This window comes from Cavia porcellus, unplaced genomic scaffold (assembly GCF_034190915.1).
Source record: "Cavia porcellus strain 051 isolate PalLab524CR breed Dunkin Hartley unplaced genomic scaffold, mCavPor4.1 scaffold_22, whole genome shotgun sequence".
Lineage (NCBI taxonomy): Eukaryota > Metazoa > Chordata > Mammalia > Rodentia > Caviidae > Cavia > Cavia porcellus.
In genome coordinates this window covers 42,497,181-42,511,216 of record NW_026947505.1, presented here as the reverse complement: position 1 = coordinate 42,511,216, position 14,036 = coordinate 42,497,181, and the positions used below count along the sequence as shown (strand labels likewise).

General features: G+C 35.8%; 1 protein-coding gene across 4 annotated transcripts in view; it reads left to right on the top strand.

The window, feature by feature from the left end:
- Wtap (WT1 associated protein) overlaps positions 1-14,036 on the top strand; it is a 30,992-nt gene that overhangs the window by 4,735 nt on the left and 12,221 nt on the right. For all 4 annotated transcript variants that reach the window (XM_003466336.5, XM_013148885.3, XM_063233105.1 and 1 more), the window contains exons 2-5: positions 4,298-4,335; positions 7,358-7,413; positions 9,904-9,962; positions 10,959-11,086. In XM_003466336.5, coding sequence (XP_003466384.1) covers positions 4,306-4,335; positions 7,358-7,413; positions 9,904-9,962; positions 10,959-11,086 — 273 coding nt within the window. In that variant the 5' untranslated portion in view covers positions 4,298-4,305. The remainder of the gene's footprint in view (positions 1-4,297; positions 4,336-7,357; positions 7,414-9,903; positions 9,963-10,958; positions 11,087-14,036) is intronic.

The following is a 14,036-nucleotide window of genomic DNA, read 5'->3' as shown; positions in this document are numbered from 1 at the left end:
TTAAAAGCAAACTAGCATCTCTTTTATGCTAATTAAGCTTGCATTTTATTTTTGGGATATTTTGTTTGTATGTTTGGTTTGTTTTTTGGTTGTTTGTGTGGTTTTGTGGATTCAGGGATGATCTACTGTTTAGCTAGTTTTTATTTTGATACAAGGTCTCACTAAATTGCCTAGGCTGGTGTCAAGTTGTAGTCCTCTTGCTTCAGTTTCCTTCGTTCAGTGCTGAAATTATAGATATGTGCCATTGTGTTTCTCAGTTAATTTTATTTTTTATGGGCTAAAAATCATAACCATATATTAGGGGAATAAACAAGGAAACAGCTAGGCATATTGGCACACACTTGTTAATTCCACTACTCTGGGAGGCTGAGGCAGAAGGATCACACACATTTATATGCTCAGCTCATAGAATTAGCAAGACCTTGTCTTATAGCTTTAGGGATAAATTTAGCTCAGCAGCATAAGCGCCTGCCTTGCAAGCGTACGGTTGAGTTCGATTTCCGGTACCAATAAAAAAGAAATGTTCTTAGAACTCTGTCATAGTACCTGTTACATTTAGGTTTGTGTTTATTCTTAAAATTTTATGTGATGGTATGAGCATCCTATTAGGGCACAAAAAAAGTTAGGTTGGCTTATTCAAACATGTTTAACTTCATGATTTTACTAACTGAAACAAGATCATTTGTTTATGCTTTTCATTTAATGTGTTTTAGCGCCCACAGAATGAAACAATTCTATTATGGAGCTTGCTACTTTATAATTTAGGAAAACAAGGGGCTGAGGGTTTTGCTCAGTGGCTCAAGTGCTTGCCTGGTAAGCACCCCCAAAATTAATTTAGGAAAACAGAATATGTATGTAAAATGCCAGGCTTCAATTAAGACTTATGAAGAAAAATAGGGCCAACGTGAGACGATAGCAAAAGATGTACTGTTGGATGAAATGAGAAGCAACACGTAAATGCACATATACGCTAATTATAGTTCATTTTTTTAACAAAATGATTTTTTATTACAAAAAAAAGGCCTTACTGTAATAACTACATCACTGGATATGAAAATGCACACCAAAGAAATGTAATGATCTTAAGAACAAAGCTCAACCACAGAAAGCATATGGTACACCTCTAACAATTAACTGGAAAAAACACACTCCCCAATTCCCTACACACACATATGTACAGGTTATATAAGCAGCTCTGATGTGTGAAACACCAGAAAAGGAAGGACATGTCCTGCTTAAACATATATAACATAGTTTTCTTTCATTTCACTTGGCTTAAACTTTTGATCAAAAATTATTTGGGGGGCTGGGGATTTAGCTCAGCTGCATAAGCGCCTGCCTTGCAAGCAGGCAGTGGTGAGTTCGATCCCCAGTACTGATAAAAAGGAAAAAGACCCAAAAAAAGATTTTGTGTCTAACAATATACATAGGAAAGACTAAAGCCAAAGTTTTCATCTTCCTAGAAGTTGCCAAGTGGAGGTTTAAAGCATAAAATAATGGGAACAAACAGAAGTTGTCATAGTGCTTGCCATTTAATTGTAACATACCAAAAAAACTTCACACAGAACTATTTACATTACAGGAGTGCTTGCAAACTTGTCCTTTACACGTGGGACACTAAAGGGGAAAATGTATTGAGATCATGGGAGCATTTGCTCCTGATTGTGACAGTGTTCCCTGATGAAGGAAAAGTCCTTGGAGGAGAATGTCATCCTGTCCATTGCCGTCATTTCAGGGATCCTGATGCAGGGGTCTCTTCACTGGACCTGACATTTTTTGCTATTTGTGGGACTACTATCAGAGTAAGATAGTCACTTAGTAGTCTGTTATTACTGTAGCAGATATATAAATAAGATAATAAGGATTGAAAAGTAAGGATCAATTCCTTAAAAAACAAAAAGACAAACTTTATGTTGTAGAAATATGAGCATGACTTCATAGGACAGAAACTTGATCAACAAAACAAATTACAGAGCCAAGTATGGTTGCATTTACCTATAATCCCAGCTCCTGAGAGACTAGCACAGAAAGATCATTTGAGCCCGGGAGTTGGGAGACCCCCAGGGTAAAATAGCAGTACTTCATCTCAAAAGACCCCCTTCTCAAAACAAACAGTAAACAAATTGTATTAATAAACTCAGAAACAAATAATACCTTTAGGTTTTATGTATTTGCTATATCTCATGAGATTTGGGTTGGTTCATTTGTTTGGTTGCACTGGGGATTATCTCAGGGTTTTGCTCATGCTAGACAGGTGCCTTATTACAGAACTCAGTGATACTCAGCCAATGTATAATTTTTTTTAAAGGAAGAGGAAGCAAGCCAGTAATTTGATGTGGTCAGTTTGTGATTTTCCCTCTCCCCAAAACAGTTGACTTCTTTAGTACAACATAATCTGAAAACCAGGGTTAATGACAATATAAGTAGAGTACCTGATTTTTTTTTCTTTTAAGGCAAGGTCTCCTATGCAATTCAGGCAGGCCTGCGCTCACTTTGTAGTCTAGGTTGGTCTGAAACTCGAAACAGTCCTCCTGCCTCAGACTCCCGAATGCTGGGATTACAGTACACCATCACTCCTGGTTTAGAGTACCTGATTTATAGAGTTGGGGTTGTGTGTAAAAGAGGTATTGAAAAAAATAATGTTGAAAACTCTCCTTTTGAAAAGTCTTATATTCACTAAGAAACAATGTACCTTTTAAGAACTTGGTTGAAAGGCCGGGGGTTTAGCTCAGGGGCGTAAGTGCCTGCTTGGCAAACATAAGGTCATGAGTTTGCTCTGCTGTACAAAAAAAAAACTTGATTGAACATGTACTGTGGTCTAATTTTTAGTAGTTCAGCTGGAAATACTTTAAAATATAGTAACATTTATAAGTGAGCTGTCAGAAATAATACCTACTGTGAGAAACCAAAAGTATAAATTAAGGACCAGAATATTATGAAATAGGAAGAAAATGCTCAAATAGGAAGGGGAACTAGGAAGCGGGGAGGGGAAAAGGAAGGGAAAAGGAAAAAATGGAAACAAAGCTTTTGAAGTTAAGGAGAGAAGAGGGATTGGGGGATGGTAGGAGAATGGGGAAAAAGGAACTAAGGTATGTCATGGATAGGCACAAAGTCCCTGTGATGAATGTGCTCATGATGTATAATTAAAATGTACCAATAAAATCCATTAATTAAAAAAGGAAAGGATTTGAATATCAAAGGATAAAGACAGACCCTTGGGAAAATTAATGGGACTCTTGAATATTTCTTCAAAAATGACCTATATTTTGCTATGAAAGTCAAATGTGCAAGATGTCTTACTCTAAGATACGATAATTTTGTCAGGAAAAGCAAATAAAAAAAATCAATAGGATTTGGCTTTTACTTGGTAAACTAGCACACTATTTCTAAATACAGGTTTGGATTTGTGATCCTGCTTTAGTTTCCCAGAGTGCTGGGATTATAGATGTTTATGATCACATCTAGCTTCATTTCTTAACTTACATAAATTATTATTTTCAGCACAAACTAGTTTTTTTAAGTGTGTGAAAGTTAAGTAATAACTGCTGTTGACCTTTATTCTAAAAGACAGTGACTATTCTAAAGTGACTTTCCACTTACATTTACTTTTTTTGGTGCAGCAGGGTTAAGCACATTGAATAAATTTATAAAGGAGCTAATTTTGAAACATTCTGTGGCATAAAAGTGTAGGAATGTTTTAAGATGTAAAATTTTTTGTATCAGGAAACAGACTCACAACCTCATACTTGCCAGGCAGAAAATACATATTTTTAAAATACGGAGCCATTGGAGAGTAATGAGCTGTCATAATTATGGTAGAATCATAATTATGGGTAGAATCATAATTATGGTTACTTTACTGTAACAGCATAATGCTGTAAAACGAAAGGCTTAGAAACAGATAATACCTTCCAGTATTCAGTCACCAGTATGCCTAGCTTATTGCCTGAGGCAGTATCTGACTTTAGCATACTTAGGGGCTTCACTCTCAAATTTCTGTTTCACAGTGGTTTGGGGCAGGTAAGATTTTGATACAAAATTAAAATTATTTAACAGCCATAATAATGACATATGTTAAATGAGAAAGTAGATTTTTGACTATACACAAACTTCATATTTTATCACTTTTTTATAAGTTAAAATGATTCCAAAATAAAAGATTTATATTTTTAAAAATCTGTAGATTTGGTATAATTTAGTATGCTGATAAATTGATTTGAAAAAACTAGTTAACTTGTTTCTGCATTAATTGGAAGAAAATCAATTGAACTACCTTTCCCCAATCTTATTTTTTCAGGATTCAAAATGACCAACGAAGAACCTCTTCCCAAAAAGGTATGCTTTTCAGCATTTAAGTACTTTTTAATGGTAAAGTTTAAGAGGCTTATTGTTTGCTTCATTTTCATATATTGCATTTATAATAGTAATCTTTGTTAAAATACATATATAAATACATATATATACCACAAGAAAGTTATTTCACAATTATATATATTATATATTAATGTGCTTTTTTCTTAATTTAAATCTGTATAACTTTGTTTTTTGGTTTTTTTTTTTTTTTAATAGGGTGTTACTATGAGGTTTAGGATGATTTGGGGCTCACTTTGTAGCTGTTCTCAAATTTGCGGTGGTCCACCTGCCTCAGCCTCCCAAGTGCTAGGATTATAGGAGTGCACCACCACACCCAGCAATGACTATAATTTTTAAAACTGTATGCATATATTTCAGATTAGCTTGTTTTGAGACAGTGTCTCTATATACTTGATGCTGGCCCCAAACTTTCAGCAGTAGTCTTGCTTCAATCTCCCAAATCCTAGGATTATAGTCAGGAGCCAGCACGCCCGCTGAGATTAGGTAGTAATTTTGGCTTTTTTGAAATAGGGTTTCACTTTGTACTACATGCTACCTTTGAACTTCCAGCAATCCATCTGCCTCATCCTGTCAAGTGCTGGGATTACAGAGGTGTGCCGCCACACCTTGCTTTGAGAATAGCTAGTTTTTACGAGTCTGTTTGTTTTGTTTGTTTGTTTTTGAGACAGGGTCCTGCTGTGTATTTCATGCTAGCCTGGACTCACTATGTAGCACAGGCAGTCCTCACTTGCAGTAGTCCCCTGCCTCAGCCTCCCAAGTGCTGGGATTACAGGTGCACACCACTACATCTGGACTAAAAATCTACCTTTTTTTTCTGAAAATTTATTTTCTAACCTAACTTTTCCCACTTGATACTTTAACCTTTATTTTCTCTGTTGATAAATAGATAGATAAGATAGTGCATATGCCCACGATGAGTAGAACAACTGAGTACTTGGGTATGTGTTATGGAATTTTCTATACTTGTTTTTGGAATCAAATTATTCATGAAATATGAGAATTACTGTATGCTTCCTTTGGGAGTCTTCATTTGTAGCCTGTTGCCCCTGCTTTTCTTTTGCAGCACAACTGTTATTAGTTAATATTACCCTTCGAAACATGTTGAGATGTGCTGGGGATCAAACCTACAGTATCAGGCTTGTTGGACAAGTGTTCTAGCACATAGCTACAACCCAAGTATCTTCTGTTTTTGTTGTTGTTGTTGTTTTGGTCTTTTTGAGACAACATCTCACTATGCAGTTCAGGCTGGCTTTGAGCTCATTTTGCTGCCCAGCTGATCTCAAACTCCCAGTGATCCTCCTGTTTTAGCTTCCCAAATGCTGGGATTATAAGCATGTGCCACCACATCTGGCTCAACCAATGTATCTTTAAAGCGAAATTAATAGGACTTTAAATTTTATTATAACTGAATGTACCTCACTTTTGCAATCACTACTTGGTATAGGGAAAACAATGCTTATGAATTTATGAAACAATTTCAATTTATGCCTCCTTTTTAACTCTTGAAGTAACTAATAGATTTCACAGGATGATGTAAAGAAATGCACAGGGAAGGAAATTCTGTGCATACGTCATTGAGCCTCTTTCAATGTTAACATCTAACCAGATGTGTTGACCCACATGCCTGTAATCTCGGCACTTGAGATAATGAGGCAGGAGGATCTCCACAAGTTTCTGAACTATGTATGTTTCAGACATTATGAAAACCAGGAAATTGCCACTGGTACAATCCATAGAGCTTATTCAGGTTTTATCAACTGTACCTATACTCTGTATTTCTATAATTGTGTAGTTTTATTGCAGACATAGCAATCAAGACATGCCCTAACCATCACCCCAAAGGATGGTGCTCCTGACTTACTCCTTTTTAGCTATATCCATTTTCCTTCATCCCTAAATCTCTGGGAAGTATTAGTTCTCAATTTCTATAACTGCTATTTCATGAGTATTATATAAAGCAAATCATGAAGTAAGTTTCTTTTTGAAATTATATATTGTAATGTTTTATTTATTTATTTATTTATTGCCAGAAATTGAACTGTGCTTTCCAGGCAGGCACTTACGCCTCCAAGCTGTATCCCTGGCCATGAAATATATTTTTCATTTAGTGTAATTTTCTCAAATTGTTTTATATACCAATAGTCTCTTTCTTTTGCTAAACAATATTCCATACTGTAGATGTGTCAGTTTTACAGACATTGACCTTTTAAAGATTGAGTGGTTTTTAGTTTGAGTACAAGTGATAGTCGTGCATGGTGATGCATACGTGTAATCAAGCTGTTTTGGAAGGCTGAGGCAATAGGATTGTAAACCTGAGCCCAGCTTGGACAGTAAGATCCTATCACAAAATATAAAATAGAAGGGGCTGGAAATACAGCTTATTCGTAGAGTACTTGCCTATCATACATGAGGAGGCCCTGGCTTTGAGGGCCCTAAGTGGAGTGGATCAGGGTGACTCCTGGGTTATATGAATACCCATTTGTAGCTTTGTTGTTTTGTTTCTCGCTTTTTATACCCACCTTCAACCCAGTACCAGGGATAGAACCTAGTACCGTTACACTGAGCTACATACCCTGCACTATGACTATGGATGATTAATGAGTTATTTTGAGATAGGGTCTCACCCAAGTTGGGCTTGAACTTGTGATCTTCCTACCTTAGACTTTCTGGTAGCTGGAATTACAGGCATGCATCATTATGTACATCTCCAGTAGTTCACCTTTTAAAATTTCTAATAAAATATTTTTATTACAGTGTTCCCTTTTGATTTTTTTTAGATAGTCCTGCAATATAAATACAGGCTCGTCTTAAACTCACTATGTGGCCCAAGCTGGCTTTTTAAACTCAAGATCTTCCTCTCTTGGCCTCCCAAGTTCTGGGTTTGCTGGGATTATAGATGTTCACCCACCAGCCTGGCTTAAGAGTTCTTGCAAATGTTAACTTCAAAAGAGTATTTAGTTTATTTTTAAAATTGTCATTATAGGTTCGACTGAGTGAAACAGACTTCAAAGTTATGGCGCGAGATGAGTTAATTCTAAGGTAAAATGTTCTATCAAAATATAAAAATGTCTATAAATCATTGTGATTTATGCTGCAGAGTTTATATGAAATTTGTTTTTGTCAAGTTACTTTTTTGAGCAAGTTTAAGTACTTTTTGAACATATTTACTGTGGCCTGTTTCTTCATTATAGGACACTTAAGAAAGTACAACACTTCTGAGAACTACATTAGTTTGGGTAACTTAAACAGGACCTGACTGAGCATAGTAGCATACATCTGTAAATTCCTGTAGTGGGGCTGAGGCAGTAGAATTGTAATGATTTCAGGACCAGCCTGGGCTACATAATTAGTTTAAGGTCAACCTGAACAGAATCTGAATTTTTTCCCCCCTGCAGGTAAAATATTCAGAATTGTTACTCAAGAAGTATTTGTACATAGTGTATATCTTGTGGGGAAAGACCTGATTCTTAAGATACTTTCAGTTTAACAAATTAATAGACTTATTTTGGTGTAGGTTTTTTGGTTTTGTTTGTTTTTTCCGTATGTAGCATTTGAAAAAACCATGATCATAAAACATGATTTCTAGGGCGGGGGTGTAGTTCAGCAGCACAGACATCTGTCTGACAAGTACAGGGTTGTGAGTTCAATCCCCAGTGCCAAAAAACCAAAAAACCCCAAAACATGATTTCTAATGTGGAAGAAATACGTTTTTTATACTAATGAAATGAAGTTACTCTTTCTTCTAAGCATGACTGAGGCTAGTTCATTTAACTTAATGTCCTTCATTTGCTTTTATACCAATTGAAGGGGTTGAGTTAGCTGGATAGTAGTCATTATACAGAAAGTTGATTAGGTTGGTATAAAGTATGTTTTTGCTCATAATTTTTAATAAATCTTACAGCATACCTTGATTATAAACAAAGTCATTTTCTAGTTTAAAATTTTAATTAGCTGTAATTGGAAGAACAACTAGAAAACCTAGCTCTTAAGCAGGATAGTACACATTCAGGGCAAGGTATTCTTTGCTGGAAGTTGTTTAACCCCTAGGCAACTGGTAAATGTTTATTATTTATCTGCAGTAATTTCCAGGGGGTAATAGCCTATATATTGAGATACAGGGCTACAACAAGGAAGAAAAGTACCCTCACACTCTGATAGCATATGCCAGTTGTTCCTCCCAATTATATGTTTTCTGTATTTTTATTTGTTTTCAGGTTTTTTTGTTTTTTTGTTTGGTAAGTACTAGAGATTGAACCCAGCAATTCCACATTGACCTGTATCCCTAACCTTTTTGTCCTATTTTTGTTTTTGTGTTTTGAGACAGGGTCTTGCTATATGTAGTTCAGGCTGACTTTGAGCTCACTATTTAGCCCAGGCTGCTCTCGAACTCTCAATCCTCCTGCCTCAGCCTTCAAAGTGCTGGGATTACAGATTTGTGCCAGCACAACATGCCTGGCTAAATTTTTTGTGTGGTTTTTTGTTTTTTTTTTTTTGTGTGTGTGTGTGTGTGGAGATTGAATTCATGGCCTCATTCTTGCTGAGCAGACACTGCCGCCAAGCTGTATCCCAGACCTCTAGCCCTTTTAATAATTTTTAAAATGGTCTTGCAAAGTTGCCCAGGATGGGCTACTTGTGATCTCCCAGGGTACTAGAATTAAAGGCACATGCCACCATCTTTTTTTTTTGTTGTGGTTGGTTTGTTGGTGGTTGGTTTGAGATATGGTCTGTATGTAATAAGGCCAACCTTGAACTCATTGTGTAGCTCAGACTGGCCTCAAACTTGCAGTGATCCTACTGCCTTAGCCTCTCTGAGTGCTGGGACTCCAGACAGGTATGTTGGACTATACCTGTCTTTGTTTGTTTGTTTGTTTGTTTGAGACGATGTCACGTAGTTCAGATTGATCTTGAATTCTAGATCCTTCTGCTTCAATTTCCTGAGTACTAGAAGTACAAGGATGAGCTGCCATGACTGGCTGTCTTTTTACAGACAGAAATTAATAGTGTTACACAGAACTAGAAGAGAGACATTTGAAGGTTCTAAACACAAATGAAAAATGTTTTTAAAGAGAGGCATGTGTATTATCACAGAAGGACCCTTATTTAGTCCCGTATAACTAGACGTACATATTTTATATACCTTTTATTTTACAGGAACATCATATCTGTAGTGTATGGTTGTCATTCAACATCTGCAGTCTATGCTTTGTCTCATGTATCAGTGATATAAAAATGAATCTGCGATACGATCTCACCCAGAAAAAAACACTTAGTGGAAAAGACTTTTCTCTGTATGTCTCCTTTCACTTGTCTCCTGTAAATTAAGGAATAGTGAGGTGACTGATTTATTATTGGTTCCTTTAGATTTATAATTAGCTCAATTAAAAGTAATTCAGTTACCACAGAGGAGGTCTGAAAAAAAAAAAATAATTCAGCAGAAGTCTCAGAAGTACTTAAAAGATTGTGAATGATTATCTGGCATATTTAATAAAAGTTTCATTGTAACAGCTGATGTGAATTTTTTTTTATTAGATGGAAACAATATGAAGCATATGTTCAAGCTTTGGAGGGCAAGTACACAGATCTTAACTGTAAGTTTGGGTTTTAGCTTCCTTAGGACTGAATAGTTATCTTCTTTACATTGTTGTATAAACATGGGATAGCTGCCTTTAGTTAAGCAAATGTAGTTTTTGCTCAATTGTTTTATTATGAGATGTATGTGTACACATTTTGTTGGATGATAAGTGCACCATGATCTTTTGAGTACTTTCCAGTCATTGAGGAAGACAGCCAATCGTGTAATGGCAGGACTATTTTTAGCAAATTTAAGGGCAAGGTTCTAAGAGACTATTAGGATAATTTGAAACTAACACAAACTTTCCTTGATGCATGCCTGACCCATACCTAGGGGTTTGAATTGAAGAATGAATTTACTAGTATATAAGGGAGGTATGTAGAAGCAACCAGTAATAGATTTTTGAAAATTTAAATTGAAACATTAGGATACAACTTTATAGATTTTTAAAAACCTGCTGGAAAGTATTACCAACAAAATTAATAATTCTAAATGATTTTAGTGTCACTTCTCATTGAATTAGAATAATAGTTTGTATTTAGAAAACGTGACATTTTTATAGCTTTCAAACTGCAAAAGCTTAATACCCTGAAATTTTAATAATATAAGATTATATTATTCATAGATGTTAAGAACATTATAGAAGATTTAAGTGCTAGTTGTTCATGTCATTATTGGCTCTTTTATATGGAATTCGTTGGAAAGCGCTAATCAGGATTTTTGTGAGTACTATAGACATCATGATATGCTAGCCCAAACTACCTAGCAAAACCCTAGCTTAATAGAAACCCGTAATTTACACTAGTGTTAAGTAGTGTGAAGTAACAGTACCATTGCTTCCTAAAGGAGTTTTCATCATCAGGAGCAAATTCTTTTTGCAAAAATACGGCAAAACCTAAAAATTTGATGAATTTTTTCAGCCAGCTTTTTTTATTACTTTGGCAGAAATAGAACTTTTTGGTTAGTTTGATCTTGAAATTATGTTCATAATTTTTTTTTTTTTTTTAATCAGCAAATGATGTAACTGGCTTAAGGGAATCTGAAGAAAAGCTAAAGCAACAACAGCAAGAGTCTGCACGCAGGGAAAACATTCTCGTGATGCGGCTAGCAACTAAAGAACAAGAGATGCAAGAGTGTACTGTAAGTGTTTTAAATTGTGTAAACTTCTACTTGAGTTAGATTAATCTGAATTGTCCCACACCAGTTTTAAATTCTTTGTAGCAATAGCAAATATGTGTATATTTTATTAAAGTTATATACATGTTAGTTGTCAATGTGCTAACAGTAAACTCATACATAGTGTTTCATCATTGGATGAAAAAATTTTGTGTGTGTAAGCAAGAAAACATTCTTTAAATTTTCCATGCTGAGAATTGCTGTATCAATTCCAGGTATTTATTCAAATTGCTTTATAATCTGGGGGTATAAACAATAAAAAGTGGTCTTCATTGCTTAATTTCCACTCTCTGGAGGTGAGTAGTATATTCTACTCTCTTGGCCCTCCACATTGAACTGTTTGTCCTACTATCAGCAACTTCCATCTAGTCATTAGAGCTTTCGTGTGCTCTTTGCCATGTCTACAGAGATCTGAAATCTAATGACATTTGATCATCTGTCTGTGTCAGTCTTATGCTGTCTTTGATAATCTTAGCCCTACCCATTCTTGTTTCTAGTTCTAAAACCTGAATATCTTTTTAAACTCATTTGCTCTCCATTCGCTTGATACATATTTATTAAAATCTTCTGTGAAAGATAGTGTTCTGGTCCCTAGAGACACTAAAAATATATTGCCACAGTCCTGTTTCTTCTCCTTCCCATAGGACATTTTTTTAGTACTCCATCATTATCTCTTTTCTTCTTGTTCAGAGATTGTCAGCGTTTCCACAAAAGTCCCTATGCCTTCTTCACTTTTAAAGATGACTTCCTCACCTCCTACTTTGCCAAAGAGTAACCTTTTGTTTTCTCTACCTTGTCTTTTTTATTCTTTTGTTTCTGATTTTAACTTTGATTCTCACTACTACTGCTACTTCTTTCTTCACCATTACTAACCTATTTCCCTTTTATGTAAAAATGAATCTTACTCTCAGAATGCACTTGGGCGAATGTAAATGGGTGGTAACAGTATCTCAGATCACTAGATAACAAAGATCAGGCCCACAACCTCCTAAATAAGTAGACAGTGAGCAGCTTAAATAAAAAAGACAAACAGTATGATTTTTAGGGCTGTGGAAAGATCAAAACCTTCTCAAGGAATTGGAGATTCCTTGGGGGTTGAAGCAAAGAACTTCTTTGGGCAGCCCATATTTATTTGGTTTGTAAACAAAGGAAGGGGATACTGAGGCAAGTCTGGGAACTGAGCAGGACCTTGGGAGTCAGTTCAAAGACTTTTTTGCCAATTAAGAGAACTATCTTATCTCTAAAGTTGACAGCTTTATTGCTCTGAAATAGGGGTTGTCAGCAACCCATGTCCTTGGTTGCTTCACCTATGGTTATTTTGACTTCAGAGCACTGTGCATATGCCAGAGATCCATGTGCATAATAGTTTAACCCTGTATAGCCTGGTCTCCAACAACTAGTTATAAATTCTTTTGATTGGTGCTCTTTATACCGTAGTTTAGGCAGTTCTTAACATTTTCCCAGATTATCTGCTACTGACTCACAGTAGGATCCACAGATGTTCTGTATGTAGTGGCAGTTTTGATCATTACACCTGGGTAAGTAATGCTCAGTCACCTTTTTCGTTTTCAACCTGAGTTTTAAGATGATTTCAAATAAAACCTTTTTCAGCCATACTTTTTTATAGCTCTCCCCTGTGCAGTATATTTCACTGATAGATAATGAAGTATGGCAGGTAGGGTAGACTATACAAAAACACAAGGAACAGGGTAGATTATATATAGCAGGTAGAGTTAACATTTCTAGTGAAGTTGAAAAAAGTAGGACACACACACACAAAAGACTTGAGATCTTTGATAAGTTAGATGAAGCCACCAAAAGATTGTTAAGCAGGAAATTTATGTGATGGATCAGATAAACATCTTAGGTGAATCGTTGGCTTGGGTATGGAGGATAATAGATTTGAGAAAAATAGGACCACCACAAGAAAACTCAACTGGAAGATTCTTTAAATAGTCCAGAAGAATTAAAAAAAAAAAAAAAGTGCAGATATGGTACAAAGCCACTGGTAGCAGAGGGTTATAGCATATTGTAGAGGCATAATCTATAGGACTTAACTCAGTTCAGTGTTGTTGGGGAAGGAATGAGTACATTTTAGGAAGTGTCACAGATTATCAAAGTTCTCTTTTGTGTGACTGGGAATGATGCTACTAGGTAGAACTTATCAATAAGATCATATTTAGAGCTGGTTTTGGTAGTGCATGCCTATAATCCCAGCACTCGACAGGCAAGGCCAGCCTGAACTGTATAACGAGACCCTGTCGCAAACAGAAAAAAAAAAAAAAACACTTTTTTTGGGGGGTACCAGGGATCGAACTCATGATATCATGCTTGCCAGGCAGGCGCTTAAGCCACTGAGCTAAATCCCCAACCCCCAAAAATGCATATTTAAGAAGAGCAGAATATAATGTTAGGCTGCCTGTCGTGTGCCCCCCCCCCAAAAAAAAGCAATAAAAGGATATTGATGTTAAAAGTAACTCAAATTCGAATTTTAAAATTCTAATTTCAAATTACTAGATTTGGCAATTAGGCTATGGGCCACTTTAGTGAAATCTGTTTCAGTTAGGAGAGAGGATTAGAAGAGAGCAAGATTACCAATCAATGAATAATAGTTAGTGTGCATCAAATAAAGACATGGGTAAGATTATTTCTTTAATAAGGTTTAGTACTGAAGAGTTTCTAGGTGGTAGTTGTACAAGATTGAGAGAGTTTAAGGTGAGGCATTTTAGAAAATTTTAGGCTCTAGAGGCAGTATTGTAGTTTAGATATACAAAATTCAAAGGATAGAAAGATTGGGAATAAGCTGTCAGAGGAGAAGGGATGAACAGGTCAAAACAAATGTAGTTGAAGGGTTTGACCATGGGCCAGGAGAGTTCTCTTTGTACCCTTGAAAATGTAAGAAACACTATTTAAG